This window comes from Cervus elaphus, chromosome 23 (genome assembly GCF_910594005.1).
Source record: "Cervus elaphus chromosome 23, mCerEla1.1, whole genome shotgun sequence".
Classification (NCBI taxonomy): domain Eukaryota; kingdom Metazoa; phylum Chordata; class Mammalia; order Artiodactyla; family Cervidae; genus Cervus; species Cervus elaphus.
Genome location: NC_057837.1, coordinates 39,487,498 through 39,514,169, shown reverse-complemented (window position 1 = coordinate 39,514,169; position 26,672 = coordinate 39,487,498). Strand labels below are relative to the sequence as shown.

The 26,672-nt window shown below is 46.5% G+C and overlaps 1 protein-coding gene across 10 annotated transcripts in view; it reads right to left on the bottom strand.

Annotated features, from left to right (window-relative positions):
- RIN2 (Ras and Rab interactor 2) overlaps positions 1 to 26,672 on the bottom strand; it is a 208,920-nt gene that overhangs the window by 74,706 nt on the left and 107,542 nt on the right. For 8 of the 10 annotated variants that reach the window (XM_043883054.1, XM_043883045.1, XM_043883053.1 and 5 more), the window contains one exon: positions 25,413 to 25,506. In XM_043883054.1, the coding sequence (XP_043738989.1) occupies positions 25,413 to 25,469 (57 nt within the window). In that variant the 5' untranslated portion in view covers positions 25,470 to 25,506. Of the gene's footprint in view, positions 1 to 25,412; positions 25,507 to 25,701; positions 25,893 to 26,672 lie in introns of those variants that run through there. The other 2 variants (XM_043883043.1, XM_043883044.1) reach the window with 2 other exon arrangements.

Sequence of the window (26,672 nt, the reverse complement as noted above, 5' to 3'; positions counted from 1 at the left end):
TCTTTGAAAACATCCGCCTCACTTGTCAGCATTTACTGTGTGTTAGTCGTTCAGTCCTGTCTCTTTGCGATCCCACGGACTATATAGCTCGACAGTCTTCTCTGTCCACGGGATTCTCCACTGGAGTGGGTTGCCATGCCCTCTTTCAGGGGATCTTCCCAACCCAGGGATTGAACCCAAGTCTCCTGCATTGCAGGTGGATTCTTTACTATCTGAGCCACCAGGGAAGTATCAATTTTTTAAGCTTTGGCTAATCTGATAAATGGCTTTTTATTATCTTAGCGCTTTGCAAAGATTATTTTTGTCGGGACGAAAGAAATTTTTCTTTGCCCTTCTACACTCTTCTGGCTGGTCCAAGAATTAACAATTAAAAAAAAAAAAAAGGTGGGAATGTCCTTGGATGTCCAGTGGTTAACACTCTGAGCCCACTGGAAGGGGCGAGGACTCCATCTCTGTGGGGAACTAAGATCCCACATGCTGTGCGGCAGGGCCAAAATAACTAAAATAAATTAAGTTAGGATGCAACAGGTTAACAGCAGAAAGTCAAACAAAGTATAATAACATGTACACATAGAGGAGAGCCAAAAGAACCAAAATGGCCAAAACCTTTAAATATCATCTTCAGCTAAAGACAAAAGAGAGTGCTGGGACAGTGGTTTTGGGCTTCAAAGGGGAGGAAGGCAGTTCTTAGGAGATGGACCAGCAGCTGTTTGGGAAACAAAGGTTTGCTGGGCTCTGCAGAGACAATGGGCCATGACTTCCTGTCCACTGCCTCATGTGAGTTAGAGGCTTCTACGCGATGGCTCCCTTCCTGGTACAGGTCCTCTATCTGCGTTTTTTTTAGGCAGTTTAAGGGGAAGGTCAAAGGTTCTTCCTGAGTCTTTGAGCTATTGTCTCCAGCTTCAAATAATCTGCAGGCCAAAGAGATATTTTGGGGTGGCAAGTTTTTCTTCCCTTCATATTTTGGTTATCTATTTGTATTTCTTCCCAGAGGGATTGTCTGTTCATTTATTTGTTGCCTGTTTAGGGGTTTGTTGATTTTTCTTAAGTTGTGGATATGAATCCCCTGTCTCAAATACTGAAGATTTTCCCTCATCCTGTTTCTCTGCCTTTTAAATTTCCTTAAATTAAAAAAATATATATCTTATTTATTTTGCCTGCGCTAGGTCTTAGTTGCTCTTCATTGTAACAGGCAATTTCCTAGTTCTGGCATGCAGGGTCTAGTTCCCTGACCAGGGGTGGAACCTGGGCCCCCTGCTTTGGGAGCAAGGAGTCTTGACCATCTGGTAAGTCCCAAATTTCCTTAAACTTTGAATGTTGATAGAATCAAAAGTTACTTAAGGCTCTTGCTGACTCTCCGTTATCTAGGAAGACACTCCTTATCTGGAAGTAAGAAAGTCTCCTTGGTTTTCTCTAAGACACATGTCATTTTGCCTCTTTATGTATGATGTATTTGTTTCCATCTGTCATCTGTCTGGATTTAATCCTGAGTGTGATGTGAAGTTGGGACAAGGAGGTGAGGGGTGACTGTGATAAGACCAGGGCTAGTTCTACACTACCCACCCTCCTGGCCTAAACTCTGCCCGGGGTACCTTCTGCAGGCCAAGGAATCTGCCCAGAAGGCTGCCTTTTCCCAATTTGCCCAAAGGCTGGGAGTGGCTCAGGACATGTGAACTCTGCACTGGGTTTTTCATTCCATATGGAGGGTCAGAGACACCACAGTATTTATGCCACAGTCCCTACTGATCCAAAACAGCCCTTTAGCCTCAATCAGAACTTTGAAAGAAAGTGAAAGTGTTAGTCCCTCAGTTGTGTCCAACTCTTTGAGACCCCATGGACTGTAGCCCACCAGGCTCCTCCACCCATGGACTTCTCCAGGCAAGAATACTGGAGAGGGTTGCCATTCCACTCTCCAGGGATAGAACTCGGGTCTCCTGCATTGCAGGCAGATTCTTTACCATCTGAGCCACCAGGGAAGCCAATCAGAGCCTTCCTAGTTACCAAAAAACAACACCCACTACCTTCTTATTCCCCTTTCTCCTTTGGAGTTAAAAAAATATAGCCCACTTCCAACACACGTAGAGGAAAACTGAATAAGCAACCCACCCCTCCCCATCTTCTGTGTTAAGTCAGTGGTTTGCCATGAGTAATTTTCTGTTTTTAGCACAAAGTAGTAAATAGCAGTATTTAGAAGAAACAAACAGGAGCGAATAATTGAATTATTTAAAAGCAGAATTTTGGCCAAAGGCCCAGCTTCAAATTGCATTGGCTCTGTTGATTCAAGCAGTGTATTCCCTGAGGAAATCATTTGACCCCCTTGCATTTTGTCATCCATGAACTGATGATGCGCTGAGGGCTGTTTCTCAGGTCCGTTTAAGGGTCCAAGGCGGTGTTGCAGGCCATGTCCACAATAGACAGGCCCCTTTATTGTTTGCTGGAGGGTGGGGGGTAGGAGCTGCGGGGAGATGGGTGCGGAGAGAGGGCTTTCAATTGATACCACATTCCTCGGAGGACAGCAAGGTGAGAAGTGTGGTTTAAGGTGTGCCACCAGAAGCTCCAGGTGGGATTAAGGATGCTGGATGTGATGGCTCCAGGTGGGATTAAGGATGCTGGATGTGATGGCTCCAGGTGGGATTAAGGATGCTGGATGTGATGGCTGATTGTATATGCTGGGGACGCAGGTCCTGCTGCAATGCCCACAAGGGAGAGGGAGACCTCCATGTGCTATTTCCCCCAAGCACTTGAATTCCACAGGGCTCGTTGGGGGCCTGAGAAGCATGGAGATACTTTGAATGGGTCCCTTGGACTACAAGGAGATCAAACCAGTCAGTCCTAAAGGAAATCAACCCTCAAAATTCATTGGACGGACTGATGCTGAAGCTGAAGCTCCAATACTTTAGCCACCTGATGCGAAGAGCTGACTCATTAGAAAAGACCCTGATGCTGGGAAAGATTGAGGGCTGGAGGAGAAAGGGACGACAGAGGATGAGATGGCTGGATGGCATCACTGACTCCATAGACATGAGTTTGAGCAAGCTCCAGGAGTTGGTGATGGACAGGAAAGGTGGCGTGCTGCAGTCCACAGGGTCGAAAAGAGTTGGACATGACTGAGCGACTGAACAACAACTTAGAATGGGTAGAAATGTTTGAAAGGCAAAGCCCTCATCAGTACTTGGTGCACCTTAGGTGTGATGGTACCCGCTGCAGGACTCATCCAGGGACCAGGCTTCTGGACTTTTAGCCTCTTGTTGGACCTTCCTAGTATCTGAAAAGCCCTGCAAACATCAGGTTGCACAGTGGTCTTGCTGACACTAGTGCTTCTGCCAGACATGCTGGGTGCTTCCCCAAGGCTGTCGGGAGAAGGGAACCTGGCCCTCCACAACCAGCCCCAGGTCCTCTGTCAGAGGACGGAAACTGCTTGGGCTTGCGCACAGAAACCCAGAAGGACCCTCAGAGTCAGTTCTGGACCACTGACTGATGGGCGCTGACTGTAAATGCTCCAGCTCCCTCATCTTTGGTCCTTGAAGACAGAGCCAGAGTTACCCTCAAGGGACTTCCCTTGAACTTGGACCCTTGCTCAGCTTCTCTGCCCCACTCCGCTATGGGTTTCTCTTGGGAGCACTTTCTGATAAGCCACTTTCATGAAAAATTTTAGCTCTGGGCTTGTTTCTGGAGACACTGACCCAAGGTGCTCCCAACCTCCCCTGTTGCCTCTCTCCCCCCATTCACCACTTGAGGTTGATGGTCCTGTGTCTGGGACCATCCTGAAGCCAGAGGCTCTCGCCAATGGCCTCCACCTGGATGCAAATTCTGCAGAGCAGGAATGGTGTCCTTGTGCTCTGTGGAGACCTCCGAGCTCAGGACAGTTCGGGGCACTTCCCTTTCCTGCCTTCCTCTTGGTAACTTCCCTGTCCATTTCCGTCTAGACCAGGGATAAATCAGGACACGGGGTGGGTGGGGCTCCAGCCTGACCTCAGCTGGACACCACAGGGAAGTGGCTGACACTGTGGCAGCTGCTGCGAAGGCACAGCTCCAGAGTTTTCAGCTGTCCACCAGCGATCACACCACGGGGGCTGTGCATGCAGAATTCAGAGCTCCGAACCACTGTTCAGTGCTCACTGAGCAGAAGCCATTGGTTTGAAACCACGGCCCCAGACTCCCCTGGCGATCCAGTGGTTAAGAATCCGCTTGCCAATGCAGGGGGCACGGGTTCGATCCCTGATCCATTCCAGAAGGATCCCACATGCGGAGGATCAGCTAAGCCGGCGCGCCACAACTACTGAGTTTGCACGCCTAGAGCCTGTGCTCTGCAACAAGAGAAGCCACTGCAATGAGAAGCTCACGAGCACCGCAGCTAGAGATAGCCCTCGAGCAGCAATGAAGACCCAGTGCAGCCAACATAAATTAATACATACAAAAAAAATAATAATGCGAAGAACTGACTCATTGGAAAAGACCCTGATCCTGGGAAAGACTGAGGGCAGGAGGAGAAGGGGGTGATAGAGGATAAGATGGTTGGATATCATCCACTCAATGGACATGAGCTTGAGCAAACTCCAGGAGAGAGTGAAGGACAGGGAAGCCTGACATGCTGCAGTCTGTGGGTTTGAAAACAATCAGACTCGACTTAGCAACTGAACAACCGCTAATGACTAAACTGTAAGCTGCTTCTCTCCAAGGGTAAGAGATCTCCACATTGGCTATACCCTGCCAGACACTCACCTCCAAATATGGGGAGGTTGTGGAGGGCAGGGAGGCCTCTACCGTCAAGCATGCCAAAGGCTCAGTACAACTTAAAGAGGCCCAGCCCAGAGCTGTTAGTTTAATTATATTCGAAATGATCCTCCACAACAAACACTAATATAACTTCAAACTTAGTGCATCTTTGGGGAAAAATTATTTTTTAATTAATTAATTTAAGGGGAAAATTTTTTTTCATATATTTATTTATTTTTATTTATTTATATTTGGCTGTGCCCAGGTCTTCGTTGCTGGAGGTGGACTTTCTCTAGTTGTGGCAAGTAGAGGCTACTCTCTAATTGTGGTGCCCGGGCTTCTCATTGCAGTGGCTTCTCTCTCTGAGGAGGAGGGGCCCCAGGCACACAGGTTTCAGTGGTTGTGGTACACGGGCTTAGCTGCTCTACAGAATGTGGAATCCTCCTGGATCAGGGATCAAACCGATGTCCCCTGCACTGACAAATGGATTCTTACCCACTGTACCACCAGGGAGGTCCTGGAAAAAAAAAATTTTTTTTAATGATACACAGAGTGTCTATAGTTTAATATATAAAATATGGAAGCAGCCAGTGTGCTGTGCCTTGAAATAGTCATTCTGCTGAGGTCCTGATTTACTCTGTCAGTGGTCTGAGGTTAGTGTTGTGTTAGATTCTTCAATGAGTTCAGAAGTATAGATACCTCTCTATCACTGCTTGTGGCTTTGAGTTTTAAGGTGAAATAACAAGATAACCGATAAGCACCATGAAGAGCAAAGCTCTTTCTAAGGCTTGGCACTAATGTTTCTACAGCCCTGGTTTTAGCATCTGTGTCTGAAGTTTTAGTGTTGCATGTTTTAAAAAAGATTTTTAAGAAATGGTTACAGTGGTGATCATTTTGTAATGCAGAGGAATTTTAAGTCACTATATTGTGTACCACAAATTAACTCCATCTTACAGACCAATTGTTTTTCCAGTAGTCATGTATGAATGTGAGAGTTGGACTATAAAGAAATCTGAGCGCAGAAGAATTGATGCTTTTGAACTATGGTGTTGGAGAAGACTCTTGAGCGTCCCTTGTACTGCATGGAGATCCAACCAGTCCATCCTAAGGGAAATCAGTCCTGAATATTCATTGTTAGGACTGATGCTGAAGCTGAAACTCCAATACTTGGCCACCTGATGCAAAGAACTGACTCATTGGAAAAGACCCTGATGCTGGGAAAGATTGAAGGCAGGAGGAGAAGGGGGTGACATAGGATGAGATGGTTGGATGGCATCACCAACTCAATGACATAAGTTTGAGTAAACTCCGGGAGTTGGTGATAGACAGGGAGGCCTGGGGTGCTGCAGTCCATGGGGTCACAGAGAATCAGATGCGACTGAACTGATCAATTATACTTCAAAAACAAACTCATAGAAAAAGAGATCAGATTTGCGGTTATCAGAGGTGGGAAGTGAGGGTGCAGGGGAGGGGAAATTGGAGCAAGGTGGTCAAAATGTACAAACTTGTAGTTATAAGATAAAGAAGTACTAGGAATGTAATGCACAACAGGATTAATACAATTAATGTTGTATGATATATATGAAAACGGTTAAGAGAATAAATCCTAAGAGTTGTCATTACAAGGAAAGAAAATCTTTTTTCATTTCCATCAATTTTGTAACTACTGGGTTGTCCAAAAGGTTCATTCGGGTTTTCAAAGCCCAAATGAACTTTCTGGCCAACCCACTATATGAAATGATGGATGTTCACTAAACTTATGGTGGGCATCATTTCATGATGTATGCAAGTCAAATCAGTATGCTGTACGGGGCTGCATGTCAATTATACCTCAGTCGATCTGGGGAAAAATAAGAAAAGAAAAAAGAAGCGTGTACAGAGTACTTTAAAAACATCAGACTCTAGGTCAACAACAGGAAAGATGTACAATCTGCTCCATCAAATTTAAGATACTATCATCAAAAGACATGGTGTTACTTTGTATACCACCAAAAAAAAAAAAAAACCTGCCAGTAATAATTATAACATATCATTGATCATTGTTGTTGATGTTCAGTCGCTAAGTCATGTCCAGCTCTTTGTGACCCCATGGACTGTGGCATACCAGGCTCCTCTGTCCCACTATCTCCCGGAGTTTGCTCAATTTCATGTCCATTGATTATAGGATCCAAATAACTTCAGAGATGGTAACTTTTGGAACAGTATGTCTTAGAATTGAAATGCACTATCTACATCTTCACGCAGATCAAGTGGAAGGGCCTGAGGTTGTGTTGGTTGACTGTCAGCGGCTCGTTTTGTTGTTCTGATAACAACAAACAGGCTGCGTGGGACCAGCATCCTGGAACTTACAAAACAGTGGTGGGCAGATGACCAGCCGGCCTTCCAGCCTCCTGGGCTCCACCTGGCACTCCCTCCAGGTGTGACGGGCCTCGAGAGGGTGTTCCACCAAGCTGGAGGCTGGAAGCCTGCTCAGAACATATTCCTGCACACCAAGCAGGCTTCTCTGCCCAGGAACCGCAGTGTGGCTAAGTTCACCACTACAATCAACCTTGTCCACCCACTCATCGACTCAGTCACAAAAACTGTTCCTAACAAAACTATACAAAAAAGTTCCCTCCAAAGTCAAAGTTGGGCACTGTCTAACAAGCCTGCCTAAGGGTCCCCTGGGATCTCATTTTGTTTGACTCTTTTTTTTTTTGGCCACATCGTGAGGCTTTCAGGATCTTAGTTCCCCAACCAGGGATTGAACCCAGGCCCCCAGCAGTCAAAGCTCCCAGTTCTAACCACAGCAGGGCCAGGGAAGTCCCCAACTCTTTTCTTTTACAGAAGGCTCGGACTCTGTAAAGTCAGATGCAGAACTTGTGGGAGAGTGATACATCACAAATGATGTTTGTTTGGCAGAACTGATATCCCCAAAGGCTTTGGCTTTATTGCCCTGTCCATCTTGAGCCAGTTTTGTGTTAGTCTGTGCTATATAAAACTGCAGTATTGGAAGGTCAAAAAGTGGTTGCATATCAGTAACATCAAGCCGGTATCTAATCTTGCAAAGTTAGATTCATAAAGCTGGCTCATGGCAGATGGTTAAGCTGGTTCAAGATAAACTTCTTTTGCCCATTATTTACTAGCTTCTGCCATCTATGACTGGCTCCAATAACCTGCTGATTTTCTCCTTAATGAGTTAAACCAATCCGTGATGCACATTCACTATGTATTTGTTTGAGAATTATGTTTTTCACTTCTATTCATTCTAAGAGACTTGACAGCTGTGTATTTATGGGGTGGGGTGGGGGTGAGGACTGTTTAACCTCTCTGGACTTCAGTTTCCCGAAGCATTAAATACATGGTTGGACTTCTGACACCTCTTCTGGCTCAGGCTCCTGATGACAACCAGCTGCCCTGCTTAGCCTTTCCGGAATGCAGTGGCATAAGTGTCAGTCACATTCACTTCCCTTTTATCACCTCCAGCTTCCTACCAAGCAGCTGCCTGCACTGGGCTTTCTACCAGCCCTGGAGAAGAAATAATGACTCACCCTTTCTGGAAGTCGATCTGTAAGCAAACTATCAAATTTGGCATTTCCAATTCTAGGACATTCAAATAAACACTCAGGTATATGTAAAGAAAGGGTCTTGGGAGCATCAGTTACAATAGTAAACAATGCAAAAAGGAGTAAGTGTCTAATAACAGTGACCTCATTAAAAGTGTGGTACAGCAAGATGCTGGAATATTATACAGCCCTTAAAATGGTGATTCATATGTTGATTGATATGTACAGAGATTTGTACATTATATATCAGTACAGAGATTTGTTATTCAGTGGAAAAAACTTGCATATATTGCCCAAGCCCATTTAGGTAATATATTTATTATGGATTACTGTATTGCAGTATAACTATAGACAGAAAGCAAAATTCTGGACTCAGTGACTTCCCTGGCAGTCCAGTGGTTAAGACTTCACCTTCCAATGCAGGGGGTGCAGATTTGATCCATGGTTGGGAAGCTAAGATCCCACATGCCTCAAGGCCAGTAAAACCAAAACATGAAACAGAAGCAATATTGTAAGAAATTCAATAAAGATTTTAAAAAATGGTTCACATTTTAAAAAAATATTTAAAAAGAAATTCTGGATTCATCAGCATCAAGATTCTCACAGGGCTTATTTCCAGGTAGAGCAATAAAAGATGGTAAAATATAGGAGACATTCTCTTTCTTCTTTACATTAAATTTTTTTTCTACAATAGCTTTTATTTTTCCCATAGAAGAAATAGCTATTTTCTTTGGGAAAAACAGAAATTAAAAGAATAGTTCAGCAGGTGGAATTCATACAGAGCCTAGTGTTAACATCATAGCAGTTAGACAAGTCTTCAGAGCTCCTGGGTTTGGCGATATAATACTCCAGTTTGGGCAATACGTGTGTGTGTGTGTGTGTGTGTGTGTGTGTGTGTGTGTGTGTGTGTGTGTGTGTGTGTGTGTGTGTATACTCCAGTTTGGGCAATACGTGTGTGTGTGTGTGTGTGCGCATGCTCAGGGCTCAGTCATGTTCACCTCTCTGTGACCCCAGGCTCCTGTTTCCAGGGAATCTTCCAGGCAATAATACTGGAGCAGGTTGCCATTTCCTACTCTAGGGGATATTCCAGATTCAGGGATCGAACCCGTGTCTCCTGCACTGGCTGGCTGATTCCTTACCACTGTGCTACCTGGTATCACAGGTGCTTAAACTGTCAAATGGAAGTGCCAGTAATGAACCACTTGGTCAGTGTAGGCCTGGATAAAACTAAAGAAATGGGGTGTTCTGCCAATTATCATGGTCTGAGCTACTGAATTAAATTCCTTCTCTTGAGGCCAGATGGACACTCAAAAGAGTTGTACCTCACCCACCCAGCCTACCTTTTTTTGGACAAATCTACTCAATTACACATCAGGGGTTGACTTCAATATCGAATCAGGGTTGCTTCTCATTCCAAAACATCAGTTACACATAAGGAAGTTTTCTCTCTCTTTCTTCTTTTTTTGAGTTACAAAAACCAGGGCAAACTCTGAGCTATACTTTTCCTGTGCCCACTGTCTCTACTCAGCCACTACAGCCCCGCTCCCACAATGCTACCAGTTTTAGATGCAGTGAGAGAGAGTGTGTTTCTAGTGCCATTTCCTCAGATGGTTTTCACTCAACACTAGCAGTGTGGGATGTAAACAGGCATGATTTCAAAAAAAAGAGTTACTGCTCCAATAACACTGGAAATATCCAAGGAAACCGGGTTAAACATTCAATTACACAAGGTCACACGGACTCCTCAAAAACATTTAAAACGCGGGGGTGAGTGAAGTTTCCAAGAAGAGAATGGAGTGTCCAAGATTCCACTGTTCTCCTGATCTTTTTGTTTGGTTGGTTGTTTTTTAGCTTTTATTTTATATTGGAGTTGTTGTTTAACTACTAAGTTGTGTTCAACTCTTTGCAACCACAGGGACTGCAGCCTGCCAGGCTCCTGTGTCCACAGGATTTCCCAGGCAAGAATACTGGAGTGGGTTGCCATTTCCTTCTTTAGGGGATCTTTCTTGATCCAGGGATCGAACCCGAGTCTCCTGTATTGTAGGCAGATTCTTTACCACTTAGCCACCTAGGAAGCCCATATTGGAGTATAGTTGATTAAAAACATTGTGTTAGTTTCAGTATAGAACAAAATGATTCTGTAATACACACACACACACACACACACACACACACACACACATATCCTTTTTTTTTTTCAAACTCTTTTCTCATTTAGGTTACGATAAAATATTGAGCAGAGTTCCCTGCGCTATACAGTAGGTCCTTGTTGGTTATCTATTTTAAATAGAGAAGTGTGTCCATGTCGATCCCAAACTCCCAATCTATCCTTCCCCCTCACCCTCTGCCTCAGTAACTATAAGTTCATTCTCTAAGTCTGAGAGTCTGTTTCTGTTTTATAAATAAGTTCATGTCTTAGTATTCTGCATATAAGTCCCCCCCTGATCTTTAAGACTCTGTTAAGGACAATTTTCAGGTTTTACAGAAACCCTTAAGGAAGTGATGACCTAAGGAGATGCTGACATGGTCCCTAGGAATAGCAATTGCCATATATGGAATTCAATTTTATTTTTTTTAAAAAAAGAGAAATAAAGGAGTAAGGAGTCAAAGGGAAAGTAGCAGGAGAAGAGCCATGAATCTACAACTTGCAACATTAAGGTGAAATTTTTGAAATTAATCATAAAAAATGTTTTTTCTGTAAGTTGAGGATGACAACATCCTCTGAGAGCATACACTTAATTTAGGGAAGGAAGAAGGCAGAGGGATTCTGAAAAGGGAATTTGGACTGTAAGAAAATGTAGAGTCTGGTCATTTTCAGTCTTGTGAAGATGACTAGCAACTTGGAGGTGATGAATCACAGAAACACTGAAACTTACTAAAGTGCAAAGGCTAGTTCCTCATCAGGAGCTGAAGCACCGATGGGGATGTCGGCGAGGCACTCAGCTCAGAACATCAGGTGGGCCACATGCAACAAATACAGGCAGCGCCCACCTCTGCCTCCTGGGGTCGCTGCTCCCTCAGGTTCCACTACAGACACCGGGACCCCCCTGCCTAAGGCTGTGGATGCTCTGAGGACATGTGCAGCAGGGGTGTGGGGGTGTGGTAGGGCTCGGTGCACAGGTACCCTAGCTTCTTCCCACCCTGGAGGGACAACTCTGACCAAAAAATAAGTTTTGGACTAAGAGCCACGGTCAACTCACATTTACTGAAGACCGGCCACCTTTGGGGCACCAGGCTAAATGGGCACCAGAAGAAGTGTAAGACATTGTCCCCATCTCTAAACCTGTCACTAAAAAGCCTTACAATGTGACTGGAAGGTTAAGACAGAAAAGTAACGAGAAACACACGTCAGGTGAGTGGCCATAGCCGGTAATAACTGGGACACCTTTGATTTGCCCTAAAGTCACAGTCACGCCCCCCTGCTCACTGAGTTAGACTGCAGGGCCCTTGCCCCCGCCAGCAGACACCAGGAGCCACATTTTGCAAGAGACTCAGGCTTAACTTCAGTCCTAGAGCACATCCCTCACCCTCTGACATGCTTGTGTACCTTGCGGGTGATGTGCCTTTAATCAGAGAAGTTTTAAGGTTCTTACTCAGGGCAAGAGAACTAAGACCTTTAGAAACAGAAGCCATCCCGTGTTCACAGCAGCATTACTCACGACAGCTAAAAGGTGGAAGCAGCCCAAATGCTCATTATGGATGAATGGATGAACAAAATGTAGATTATACATATAATTGAGTATTATTCCTCCTTAAAAAGGAAAGACATTCTGACACACGCTTCATCATGGATGAACCTTGAGGACATTATGCTGGGTGAAATAAGCCCATCACAAAAGGACACTGTACTATTCCACTGATCCGAGGTTCCTGGAAGGTAGTCAAGTTCATAGAGACCGACAGTAGCATGGTGGCTGCCAGGGCCTGGGGGAGGAAGGACCGGGAAGTCAGTGTTTAATGGGGATGGAGTTTCAGTTGGGGAAGGTATTAGAGTTCCGAAACTGGATGGCAGCAATGGTTACACAATAATGCGAGCACATGTAATGCCACAGAAATGTATACTTAAAATGGTAAATTTTGTGTATGTTTCACCACAATTAAAACCTCAAATCCACAAAAATCAGAAAGCAGGGTATCAGAGTTTTTGTTTTGTCTTTTTTTTTTTTTTTTAACAGATCTGTGCTATAGGGACCATCTTTGGAGGAAATAAGCTATAATAACCCAGTTCCAGCTTCTAAGCCCTGGGCTCCCCTAAGAAGGGAATGGTCATCTGAAGCGAAGCCCCAGGGGCTCCAAGATGTGAAGAGGTGTGACCTCTGGACAGCACGTCCACGAATTCCACACCCGTGGACCCAGGGCCAACCCAGCTGGCACTCTGCAGGTTGTGCCTCTTGGCGCCGGGATAAAGTGCAGTCCCCACAGCCAGGGGTCCCCACACCTCTGCATCTTAAACACTCCAGATGGAGAACAGACAGATGCTCCACACCAAGATGGTCAGGAGTGACCAGTCCAGCCTAGGAGGCCTGGAATCTTCCCAGTGCTGGACAGACTCCTGGAACCAGGGGGCCGAACCAAGATACTCCAGGAGGGAAAAGCTGGCCTTACCAGCAGGCCCGAGGCTGGGGCCGGAGTTGGAGAGCTGGGTCCTAGCCTACATGCCTTCCTTTTGTGCCACGAAAAATGCCTCAAAGCTCTCGCCTGGTTTGGGGTCTGAGCATTTTGGTTCAGATGAGACACCTGCCTATGGCCAGATGACTTCTCTGGGTATACAGAAGTCTCTTGAACTCTTCTTGCAACTTTCTAAGGAAATGTGAAATTGTATCATATGAATACGTGATATCATATAACATGCACATATATGTCGGTACACAAGGAATCCTTTGTGCCATCCTTACAACTCTGCTATAAAATTAAAATGATATCAGTCAAAACCCTCACTCCTGACTCCTGGGTGGGGTGGGGGGGGCGGGAAATACAACATACTTAAGAATGAAAACCAGACTGCCAGCAGTCACTTCCCTCTTTCTCCCAGCTTATCTCCAGAGCTTACTTTGCACATTCTTCTTGTTGGGAAATCTCCGCTTTGGAAAGTTCAGACCACTCTGTTCCTTGTCCTCAAAATCTTTATCCAAGCACCCTTGGAACCCAAGTCAGAGGAAGCGTGGCCGACACACCTCTTCCTACACAGCAGCTGGGCTCCGAGGCCTGGTCGGGCCTTGCTCCCCGGGGCACCCCGACCACACCCAGCCCCCAGGGCTAACACTCCGCCCCCTGGGAAGTCAAGGATCAGGGGTCACCAGGCAGACCTGCCAAGCTTCCTGATAAGCCCCGGAACCACACAGCCCTGGTTGGAAGGCCAGTTTGAACTCCTGCCCCCTGGGTGGCCTGTGAGGGAGACCGTAAGCTCCCTGAGCCTCAGTCTTCTCATCTGTAAAAGGGGCAATGATCACTCAGTTGAGGGGGATGAATGGGAACTAGCCTAGGGGAGGTGTCCGGCCCCTCTGTGGCCATAATAGCCCTGGCTGGTTCTGGGTGGGGCTGCAGAGCCGAGCACTCAGTTGTCAAAAGTTTCCAGGAGGGAAGCCTTTTAATTTCATCATTAAACTTAATCCCATCATCAATCTAATTTCATCATTCAAAGCTAACTTCTGTGTCACAGAGGAAAAATAAAAAATTATTTGAAATTACGCACAAATGGTGGTGGTGGGGCACAATTCTTCAGGCTTTGCCCGCCTACTACAACTGCTGAGCCCATGCCTTGACAACACTTCAATGAACGGACGTGGCCATGTCCCCACCACAAACACAGGTGCCTGCTGGCTCTGACTTGAAGGTGACAGCTGGCTAACTCTGCCCAGAGTGACTGTCCGGGTCCCTGGGTGGCCCCCCTCCAGTCTACTCTGCACATTTCAGGTAGAGGACATATTTCAAAGACTCTGGGGCGGGCCTGAGCAACAAACACACATGGAGACCTCGCAACCTTCCTAAAGTGGCAGTGGGCAGCTGGCTGTAGCCCAATGTTTTCAAGACTGATTCCAAGAAGGTGCAGAGCTGGAAAACACAGTCCGTGGCTCCAGACGGGCTAAGATGATATGCACAATAAAGATGAAAAGGTGGAGGGCAAGACAGAGTGAACCAGAAGTGATGGGAAGACTTGGGGGTGTTTTGAGAGCAAGGAGAAGGGGCGTTTCTGGAGGGGCAGCTGGGCACAGAGACATGAGGAGGTTGACCAGCAAGCTGAGCTGTGCTGGGTTGGATGTCTGCTCTGCATCCTTTGAAGGCCCAACCCCTAGCATCTGATTCCAGAGGTCTGCACTGAAATCCAAGAACCTGCATTTCTAAGACGTCTCCAGGTGAAGCTGAGACCAGAGCCAGGACCACACATTGAGAACCACTGGTTGAGGCTGCCTCAGTAACAAACTCCGGCCAATGAGAACACTGTCCGTCCATCAGAAGACCACATTTCTTGTGTCAATTACTTCCTAACATGCAGGTAAATGCAAAGACACAGACTCAGGCATCTCACCTTGAGAGGCCTACCTAAATCATTAGTGTCTTCTGATTGAAATTATCAAGTATCACCAGGGCCCTTGTTAAGGCAAACGATTCCATTTCCTCCCTTAGAGGTTCTGATTTAGTGGATGTGAGAATCTGCCTGTTAACAAGAACCCACAGGAGTTCTTATCTGTGACTGTTCAGGGAAGGAAATCCTCCCCATAGGAGACCCTTACTTAACAGCCAAGAGTGGAACCAAGAAGGCAACACCTTCCCCCAGGGGGATGTCCTAAGATTCAATTCAGTTCCAACACCACCCAAAGTCAGCACACTTCACCTGCCCAAAGGAGAGGCCAGTCTCTACAAAAAAACCTGTGCCCCAAACAAAGCAGCCAACTTCACAGCAGGATGCAGGCCAGCCAGGTGTGGAACCTGGCGCTCAGGGACCCTGAAACCTCTGAATCTTAATGTGTTCCAGGTGCTTGGGGATAATATCACTGAATTTGTGCAACAGCAGCCTTAGGAGGGAGGGAGCCTTAATCCTCAATTTCCAGAAGAGGCAACAGGTCCAGAGAGTTGAGGTAAGTCGCTCAAAGTCACATGGGAAGTAGGTAACAAAACTGGGATGAGACCAGGTTTGTCTACCTCCAGAGACCGACTCTCAACATGCCTGTCCTACCTGCACTATTGTGACATCATCAGGATGCTATGTGATGTCATAGTATATGGTGTCAGAATATATGCCATCATAAGGGATATTTGACTCATTTGAAAAGACCCTGAAGCTGGGAAAGATTGAAGGCAGAAGGAGAAGGGGACAACAGAGGATGAGATGGTTGGATGGCATCACCGACTCAATGTACATGAGTTTGAGTCAACTCCATGAGTTGGTGATGGACAGGGAGGCCTGGCGTGCTGCAGTCCATGGGGTCGCAAAGAGTCAGACATGACTGAGCAACTGAACCGAACTGAACTGAATTGATAAGGGATATTTGGCCTTTGATCCAAACTCTCAGGATCGCCTGAGAGGTAGAGGGAATGGGAGTGTCTTTAGTTACTCACTGCAAATCTCCTTCTATCGGGCCTGAGTTTAAGTCATAGATGCCTGGTGGCTAGAAGCCCCTGGAAGGCTTCAGGATGCAGGCTGGTTGCCAGGGGGCCCAGGCATATGATTAGAGGGTTGGTATTTTCAGCCCCACCCCACCCCACCACCAAGAACAGGGGCTGGGGGTTGAACCAATCACCAAAGGTCAATGATTTAATCAACCTGCCAACACAACGGGACTTCCCCGATGGCTCAGGGTTGGTAAAGAATCTGCCTGCAATATAGGAGACACAGGACACTCGGGTTCAATCCTTGGGTCAGGAAGATCCTCTGGAGAAGGAAATGACAAACCACTATCGTATTCTTGCCTGAAAAAATCCCATGGACAGAGGAGCCTGGTGGGCTACAGTCTGTGGGGTCGCAAAGAGTCGGATATGACTGATCGACTAAGCGCGCGCGCGCGCGCGCACACACACACACACACACACACACACACACACACACACACAGCACAATGACCTCTGTAAAGGCTCTATGTGGAGGGGTTTGGAGAGCTGCTGGTGGGAGAGGCTGAGAGGGTGACACACCCAAACTCCCAGGGACAGATGCCCCTGTGCGTAGGTCCCTTCGACAGCTTGCCTTGGCTGTTCAATGTATCCTTTATAACACACTGCTAACAGTAAATAAAGTGTTTCCTGGAGTTCTGTGACCATTGTAGCAAATTACAGGAAGAGAAACACTTTGCTTTATGGCACTCTGCTCCCCAGATACTGCATTTTTTACAAATTGAAAGGAGGTGGCCAACCCACATCAAGCGAGGCTATGGGCCATTTTTCTAATAGCATTTGCTCACTTCGTGTCTCTGGGTCACATTTTGATAATTCTCACAGAATTTCATACTTTTTCACTATTATGGTATTGGTGATGGTGATCTGTGACAGGTGATCTTCGATGTTACTACAACCAAATGATAATGACTTGCAGAAGATTCAGATGATTGCAAAATTTAACAATATTTTTAAATTAAAATGTGTACTTTTTTTTAGTCATAATGTTATTGCATACTTAATAGACTATGTTGTTGTTCTGGCACTAAATGGTGTCTGACTCTTCTGCGACCCCGTGGACTGTAGCCCACCAGGCTCCTCTGTCTGTGGGATTTTCCAGGCAAGAACATTGGAGTAGGTTGCCATTTCCTTCTCCAGGGTATCCTCCCCACCCACGACCGAACCCGCATCTCCTGCATTGACAGGCAGATTCTTTACCACTGAGCCACCAGGAAAGCCCCTTAATAAGACTATAGGATATTGTAAACATGGCTTTTACATGCATTGGGAAACCAAAATATTGGTGTGGTATCTGCTTTACTGTTATATTCTGGAATGGAACCCACAACATCTCCTAGGTCCCCTGTACTGAACTTAAGTGCAAGCTGGAAAGAGTGTGGGTGACCAGGAAACCCCTCTACTTGTGATGGCATCTGAAGTTGGGGGCAGTTCTGCAAGACTGAGTCCCTAACCTGGGAGGTCTGGGTAGTGTTAGAATTGAGTTAAACTGTAGGACATCTGTTGGTGTTCACAGAGAACTGAAGTGGTCAGTGTAGGAAAAGCCCACACATTTGGTGTCAGAAGATTTGTGAGGATAGAAATGGTTTTCTCTGAGCAGTGAAAGATGTGGAACTACACGGCCTCTTCACTGACTACTTTCTGAGGCCCTCCCCACTCCAGGTGACTGGTGCCCTGCTTGCTCAGCCCACTGACTGTGGGTCCCTGAGTCCTGTCCTCCCCTCAGAGATCTTAAGTTACCTTTTCCATCCCTTCTCCTCAACATTCATAAACTCAAGTTTCTTCTCTGGGCTGATCTCAGCTAACAGTTCAGAAAGTCCTCATCTATACTAAGTTGTGAATGACTGATGACATTTGATATTCTGTCAGGACATGCTAACTCAGGGGAACCTCCAGTTGGTGTTACAGGAAGGTGGGGGAGGTATTTTTGGACAGGCCATGCTCCTTTTTAGAAGGTAAGGCAAAGGAGAAAGGAGGCTCCATCCCACACTAGTTCCTCCCTTGGCAGCTTTCTATCTGGGACAGTGGGCTCCTAATACCCCATAAGTTAATGGCAAGAAGCTATTCCTAAAATTCTAGTTTATAATCCCTCTGTCACCCAAGGGTTATTTATTAGAAAGTGTTGAAGTTTCCAGGCGGAAGACTCCTTTGCTTTGAGTACATCCTTTCATTGTCATGCTCTGGCACTGTTTCACTAGGTCACCTAAACACTAGTTATCTAAGGGCTGCATCTGTATTTGACTTTGCTCTGTTGCTGCTAATGAAGGGCTCAGGCACTGTGAAGTTACATGTCTGCCTGGAGATTTCTGCTCAGAAAAGGGAAAAGATTACCCCAAAGGTTACAGTTGTATTGCCCTGTAGGACTATCACCCGTTTTGACTTTAACTTAGCAAACTTATTACAAAATGACTCTTTTTTAATTTTTTGGCCACACTAGGTGGCATGTGGAATCTTAGGTCCCCAACCAGGGATCAAACTGGTGCCCCCTGCAGCGGAAGCACAGAGTCCAGGGCACTGAACTGCCAGGGAATTCCCAGAACGACTTTTTAAGTCAACTACAAATATATCATTTGTCCAGGTATTCTATGAACCAGCTTTATACTGGCCTCCTAGATTCATGCATGGTTTGAATAAAGCTTCGAAAGATGTTCATTTTATACTGTATAAGATGTTCATTTTATATTGTATAAGATGTTCATTTTATATTGCATGATTTAACTTTTTGAAAATCATACAGTGAAACAAGAGTCCTTCAAACCTACACCTTCCTCCTGGGTACCCCCCTAGTTATGAAAACTCAGAGTTACAAGTAAGCCTGCAGAGATGATGTGGTTGAGGGGGACTGGGAGAATCTTTTTCCTTTCTGATGTTCAAAAGGCAAAGTTCCTTGGAGCAAGTGAGGATGTGCTGAGGCCCAACCAGGCTACATTTAATATCAGAAAGGGATGGCCAAAGTGTGCTAGGAAAGTGATGCTATAAAACCATGAAGTCCACTGCATTTTGAAAACATGAACAGGAAATGCTGTCCAAAACGTTTGGGGGCATTCCTAGAAAGTCATGCCTGGGGAGGGAGAGGATGCTGATCTGTGTCCTGGAGGCATTTGGAGCAGATGGTGAAAGATATGCTTGTGTATCCAGAAAAAGCCCTAGGTCCTCCAGAGAGAGGACACTGTCCCCAGGACCTTTCCAGACAGAGTTTCCGGGGGGATCTCAGTGGAGAAGGGGGGAAGGGATCAGAGCAGAAGCTTCAGGAGGTCTACACAGGGTGTGGGTGGGGCGGGGGGGGGCACATGAGAAACTCAGACTGAGTCCCATTCCCACCCCTGCTGTGGACCAACAACCAGCCCTTGGGGCTTCAGCCTTTCTGAACCTCAGTATTCTCCTCTGTGAAAGGAGGAGGTTTACACTAGACAAAATGCAAGCCTTCACTCTTCAATACTTAGCCACCAGCCATGTGGGCTCCAGAGCCCTTATAATGTTGACAGTTTGTATCAAGACACACTCGGGGTAAAATACACACTGGGTTTCAAGGGCGTGGTACCAATAAAAATGTAAAATATCTGATTAGTAACTTTATCTTGATGACATGCTGACATGACAATATTTTAAATATACTGTTGGAAAAAATATTAAAATCAATTTCACTCTTTTTTAATGTGGCTGCTGGAACACTTAAAATGACATCTGCAGTTTCTATGTATTTCTCTGGGGACAGCACTGCTCTAGGGTCTCTCCAGATGTGAGCCTCTAGAAGCAAAGCAAAGACACACCAAACACTGATGTCAGGTATGCTTTGCGATATTATGAAGAATAATTAGCCATGTGTCAGTTGCTCTGACCAAATCTCTAATCACTATTTTGTTTCTAACGCAAGGCACTTAGTCCTTTCCTGGTCAGAGTCAGTGGACAGAAGTCCACCATCCAGGGGGCACATTGGGAGACAAATGCTCACGTCTGTGGCTTTTAAGCACCCACATATTCATGTAGGGATTTGATCCATGAAACTACTAAAATGTGATTTGGGATTCCATCCATTCCTTTTTTTGAAATTTTATTTTTAATTGGAGGATAATTACAATGTTGTGATGGCTTCTGTCATACATCAACATAAGCCTGTTATACAAAGGGAATTAAATCTGAAAGGAAAGATAAATATTGTATATTAATACATATGGGCTTCCCTGGTAGCTCAGCTGGTAAAGAATCTGCCTGCAATGTGACCCAGGGAGACCTGGGTTCGATCCCTGGGTTTGGAGGATCCCCTGGAGAAGGGATAGGCTACCCACTCCAGTATTCTTGCCTGAAGAATTCCATGGACAGAGGAGCCTGGAGGGCTACAGTCCAGGGGGGTTCGCCAAGAGTCAGACATGACTGCGTGACTAACACACACATTAATGCATATATATGGAATCTGGAAAGATGGTACTGATGAATCTATCTACAGGCTATCTACACTTTTTTAGCCCCACCATCTCTGACCACTGTTCCACAACACTGACTTCTTGTCCTAGGCAGTGCGTTCGGAGACGTGACTTTCCACAAAGGATCATCTTCAAACTCAAACGCTGGGAATCCCTGAGGCCTGAGATGGGCAGGGGTGCCAGTTCTTGATGACTGAAAATGTGTCTGTAAAGTTTTCAAAACAGAGTAACTTTTCAAATGCCGAGGAGAGACCAGTCATTCAGGAAAGTCGGTTGGGGTGATGCAAACCATCACCCCCAGTTCATCTACTTTGCAGAGTCGGATTTTAGCAATTAGGTTTCTTCAAAGCCAGTCACACCTCTGTTCTTCATGGAGCCAGAGAGCACTTCCAAGGCTTGTCTGAACTCCAACCCCAGGCTTTCTGTTTTTGAAAGACAAGCATCATGCACCTGCTATCTCAACTGTGCAAGATGACCAAAACGGGATTTCTCAAACAGAGCCTCTGCTGCTGAACTGGGCCCTCGATCATCCCGATGGTTTGTGAGTCCAGGCTCTGGGCATCTCCCTGCAGGACGAACAGGGGCTTGGAGGCACAGGACAGCATGGGCCCTGTGGTCAAACACATTTTCTTCCTGATCAGTTAAGACCAGCCGTTCCCCTGTCCCAGGAGTAAGGGAAGGAGAAGGATCAGACACGCAGCAGCAGGGAACCCTACCAACATGTGGGCGGCCAAGGGCAGGCAGGCCTGGAAGCAAGTAGCACTGCCCGGGGGCAGTCACACTGGTTCTCTTCCAGCATCTTTGCTGCTCTAAGAGGATCCCTCTCAGGGTCAGAGACATGGCAACACAAGCCAGAACAAGTCCCTCATGGCAGAGCTCAAGCTATGAATAGAGGGGGATGTCCTGGTACGAGGCTGTGGCCCACGGCTAGGTTTACGTGACATTTCTACTACTGGGCGGACACCAGCTCAGCCCCCTGCTGTCAATGGAGAAAGGGGGTGGACGCCAGCCTGGAAGGGCAGCTGGGAGCCTGATGGGGAGAAAGCATAGGGTGGGAGGAGGACGGACACAGCAGGTTTGGGCTACAGGAGCAGACCTGGGAGGGCACAGGGGCAGGATGGGTGAAGGATGAGCTGGGAGAAGGTCTGGAAGTCCTTGAGTGTCAAGGTGAAGACTGCAGACCTGGTCCTGGATGTAGCAGAGAGCCGGGGTCGGTCTGCAAGCAGGCAACATGGATGGATGGAATGATTGGAAAGAACCAACCAACCAATCAACCATCTGCATTCAGAGGTGGTGCAGATGGATTCTGAGCATCACCTGTGGTGCCCACAAGGAAAGAACCAGACCCTAGGTAGGGTGGAGGATGCAGGGAAGGGGAGGAGGGGTAGAGCTTGAAGACCTGAGGGGCCTCTGCCAGCACTGGCTGCCTGGATGAGGAAGGGGAGGCGTAGCTTGGGGAAGCTAGGGATCCAGCAAATAGAAGGATCCAAGATGACGAGGAGCTGCTCAGCCCTGGGCCAGGACCACCTACAATTCTCCCAGCCCAGATGATGTCTTCCTTATACAGTCTCCTCCACACCACATGGCCTTGCAAGGTGACAGCTATCGGTGTTCACGTTGATGTAGGTGCAAATAACTTTGCTGCCTCCCCAACGTTAAGACCTTTCAGGACAGGAAGATACTATTCTCACAGGCGGGTGAGGAACATTAGCAATGATGCTGGGAAGGGCTATGGACCATGTGTTTGTTCAGCACAGGATTTCTGTGGCCAGGATTCCAGGATGAGAGTCCATGAGCACCATAACCCCAGGGTATTCTCAATTACCGCAGAATGTTCAGACCATCTGCCTTACCCAGGACCTCACGTCCTGCAACTTGGCTGAGTCACTGCTAGGAGCTGGGACAGAGGCAAAGCCACAAATCGAGGCTCGCTGCTAGCGGTTAGCAGCTCTAGCTTAAAGCACAAACTGGGTAGGGAAGATGAGGCTGAAAAAGAGGTCTGGTGATTGCCTTTCAAGGATCCATGCTTTGCACAAAATCAGGCGAGCCCTAATAAAAAGAAAGGGATAATGACTGTGTGGAATTCAGCTGTGAGTCAAGAATGTAACCACGAACTCTCACATTTATGAAGTGGTCCTACCCAGACGTAGGGCATCGCGAGTCTGTGTGGAGGGTGGAAGGACAGTGGCACAAGAAAGTTACTCTGATCCCTAGATTCAACCTTAGCTCTAGGTCAGATGCCACTTTCTAGGAAAGACTGTTCTGGGACCCATGTCGAGTTATCTGTCCTGAGTCCCTTTTACTTCTCTCATGAAGCACTGTTTTCTCCTATGATTATCACCATGGGTTTACTATTATATTGGATTAATATCCTGCTTTGGTACCAGACTGAAAGCTCCGTGAAGTCTGGGATGGCTTCTGGTTTTTCTCTCCCTGGTGCCTAGGACAGAGCCTGGCTGATCACAGGTACTTGGTCAATGTGAGTCAAAATGAAGCTTGAGGAATAAAGGAAGAGCTACTGGGTTCTGGGCTGTGCTGAGGGACAGCCCATCTCAGCAGCTGAACACACCTGGCATTTTCACAACAAACCTTCATGGGGTCAATATTAAAGGTCCAAAGGGCAGATGACTCCATCCTTGCAGATAACCACATGGAAAAATGATGGAATAATTAATAATAGCTAATAATATTATTTATCTAATAAAGAATCTGCCTGCAATGCAGGAGACCTGGGTTCAATCCCTGGGTCAGGAAGATCCCCTGGAGAAGGGAATGGCAATCTACTCCAGTATTCTTGCCTAGAGAATCCCATGGACAAAGGGGCCTGGTGGGCTATAGTCCATGGTGTCGCAAAGAGTTGGACACGACTGACTGACAAACACTTTCACTTTCAATATTATAATAACAAATATTTTTATTCCATGATAACTAATTATGAAATAGCTATAGTAAAGAATAACAATGTCTATAAAAAAGAGGAGAGAAAGAAATATAAGGTAATTGTATCAACTTGGAGCATCTAACAAACAAAACGATTTTTTTAAGCTCTGCAGTGGGGAAGGGGAGACAATACCAAGTTATATAGTTCAGGCCACTTGTAACATTTTCCTCAAGGGCATTTGACTCAGCAGAGAAGTGGACCTGCCCTCAGCCTCTCACTTCTTGTCTGATGGATTCTTTCATAGGACATAACAAGTTAACTATTTTACCTGTTAATGCAACTGAAAACACATTAAAACAAAAAAGATTTTTCCCAGGACTGCAGGAAAAACTGATTATGTTGAACTTAACAGTAGGTAGTATTGGGTCCAATTGTTTTTAATTGGGTCCTTAGGAATTTTCAAAGGCAATCTGGACTCTGTTTTCTCCTTTTGCCTGGACTTTAACTACTACGTGAGATTCAGTCACTCTCTGCTTCCTGAGGCTAGGGTGCTAATTATGGACAAGCCGACATTTAGGCTGATGTAGGCAGTGCCTTGGGGGAGGGGGACTTGGGTTCCCCCCTTCCAGCAAGATGAAATGGATATCTTAGCATAAGTCAGAATCCAAGAACTGGAGATGAATCAAAAGCCTGGTGGGTTAGCACCTGGTCCACGGGACGCTTGGGGGGCCCCTCTTGTGCCTCTGCTGGTGGATTTTACACAGGTTTGATTCAAATCGAGTAAATGGTTGTGAACTAAGACAGCTACATGGACAAAGCTCAACTCTCAGGACTGAGAATAGAGACCATCTGTGTCAACATGACTTGACTAGTTCTTCCAGGAAGTTATCGTAAACCAATAAATAAATCTGCTGTTTACGGCAGGAAATTCCTACAAAACAATCTGTCCTGGCACATTAGTTTGCTCACCTGGGAAAACAGCTTTGCTGATCAATGGTTTACTCTCGAAGACTCGCTTTAAGACTCTTGACATGCTGCATCCACCCATCCTGAACTGTATTACGTACTATGTGACCACAAACTTTGCTGAAACCCAGTCAATTCTCTGCCTGAAAAAGCACAGCTTAAAGAGCCTGGACATGGACTTCTAAACCCTGTAAAGACACCTCCTAACCCCCTTTGCCTAGACACTGACAGGCCCAGGCCCTGGCCATGTCTTCTTTTGACAGTCTCTTGAACGAACTTGGCTTTGCTTTACCAACAGGCTTTTCTGATGAAAATTTTGCAGCCCAGAACTGACACAGGAAATCAGGTTTGGTTCTCTTGGAAACAGGAAGCATCTAAATGTGAGTTACTCTATACCTACAACCCACCAGGGTGGGGTAATCAGTAAATATAGTCAGTTTTCCTCCAAAATAAGAAGGCCTCTATTTCATTCCCCCTTTGAGGAAAAGACCTGGTATTTGAACACCTGCCTGTGACACATTGCAAATGCATGTTTTACTACTGTTTCCCTCTGATTTTACATTTTCTGCATTTCCCAAATTTTCTACGAGTTTGCATTATTTGGAGGGTGAGTGAGAGGAAGCAAAGCAAACACCATAAAAAGAAAATTAATTCCCTCATGTATATTAGAAACAATTGTCAGGTCTTAATTTAAAACACATACTCGAGTATATAAAATACCCACTGAGAAGCTCATCTCATTAACCTAGCAAGGTCCCCCATTGACATCAACAGGCATGTAGAAAAGTGGTCCAGCTTTCATCATGCTGCCTGGGTTCTCTCTTAAGAGGCCTCTGGGGGTGTTTGATAAAATACACCAGCAAAAGCATTCAGTCAGTCTAGGGTAAGGCCCAGGAATCTGTGTGTCCTTCTCTTCTTTTAACAAGCACGTAAATGATTTGCAGGATCAAGCCAAGGGTAAAGCACACTCAGATGCTGAGCCCAGCTTCCATCAAAAACCATCCAGGTGAAAAAGGAGCAGGTGAGCAGTTGACAAGGGAAGGTTGTCTCACCTGTCTCATACAGGTAGCATCTCCCTGTGCCTGGGTGCTGACCCTGTCTGGAAGCACGGACTCATGAAAGCCCCTGTCTCCCACCAAAGCCAGAAGAGCTCCCCAGCCAGAGCTGGTTCAGGGAGCAGGCTTCCCCCTCCCCTCTCCGCAGTCCTGCAGCTCCCCGTGCAGTCCGTCACTGGGAGCAAGATACCCATCAGCAACCCCGATCGAGGCTCCCTTTTACCTTAAAGAAACTTCCTCGCTTGTCCAGACCGCGGGTGCCCATGGTCTGAGCTGACATGGCCCCCCGACGAGGCTCTCCTGCACGCCGGGGACTCCTGAAGGTAGAGACATGTGTGATGGTTAGTCCAGCCTGTAGGAAATTCCTTTCTAAGCCACAGAACACTCACAACAACCCTCCTGCCAAGATCTTTTTCCATCAACAACAAGAGTGCCGTTTTATTTCCCACCAAAGCCCTTCCATCTCCTTTCAGGCTAATTTCCTGCCGCCCATGGCTCAGACTCAGCCCCACCTTGGCCGCCCCCCCTCCCGCTCCTCCAGCTGACGGCCGAGGCTCCCGGGGACTGCGGATAGCATAATGATTGCTCTGTGTGTTTGCTTGACCTCACGCTCAAGTCCTAGAGGGACAATGCTAGATGTCACTATAATCTGCTCCAAAGCTCACAGACTTAATGCGGCTGATCACAGAGGCCAGCGGAAGAGTGACGCCCTGCGTGTCCCAGAAAATCCTGCAGGAATGGGATGAGGTCATTAACAGCTCTGCCAGCCCTCTCCCCCCAGGCAAGGTCAACACAAGGGCACCAGGAAGAAATCCCTCTCTTTTCTCCTAAGAAATCAAAGCTTCGGATGAAATCCTGTGTGCCTGTTGACAGAGATCAGTTTGTGTTAAGAAACAGCATGTAAACAGCTCCAGGATAACCTGAGGGGAGGTGGGGTGGACATTGGAACGCAGAGGGGAGTTTAAGGGCATGATTGGGTTTTGAATCATAACTGCAGCTATTTGAGCTTGGAATTGCCCTTACTGGAGCATCAAAACCCAATAATCTTGTCTCCAGGCTGCAACGCCTTCCATGTCCATTTATAAATAAAGCACACATGCACACAGGCAGCTGGCCCCGCCCCGTCCAGTGCACGCTCAGGAAGCATCTCCGATCTGGCCTCCTGCACCAGGAATGATGATTAAACTGCCCTCTGGCTCTCAGAGGTAGCTAACCCTAACCTCGACCAGCCCGGCAGAAGGACCATAAAGGAAACATTAAATGAAAAAGTGTTTGGGGGATCTTAGAGGGATTCTGCGGCAGGGGTGGGGTGGGAAGGCCCCAAAGACACAGGAGCTGCTGCTAGTTTGCTGAGGCTCTTTCATCATGAACTTGGGGGGACAGAGGCAGCAGCAGCCCACAAACATGTCAACAAGCAGAAAAGTTGCAGAGAACTGCTTGCGTTAGGAAGTGATGACCTTTGGAGACAGGCACGTTCCCACCC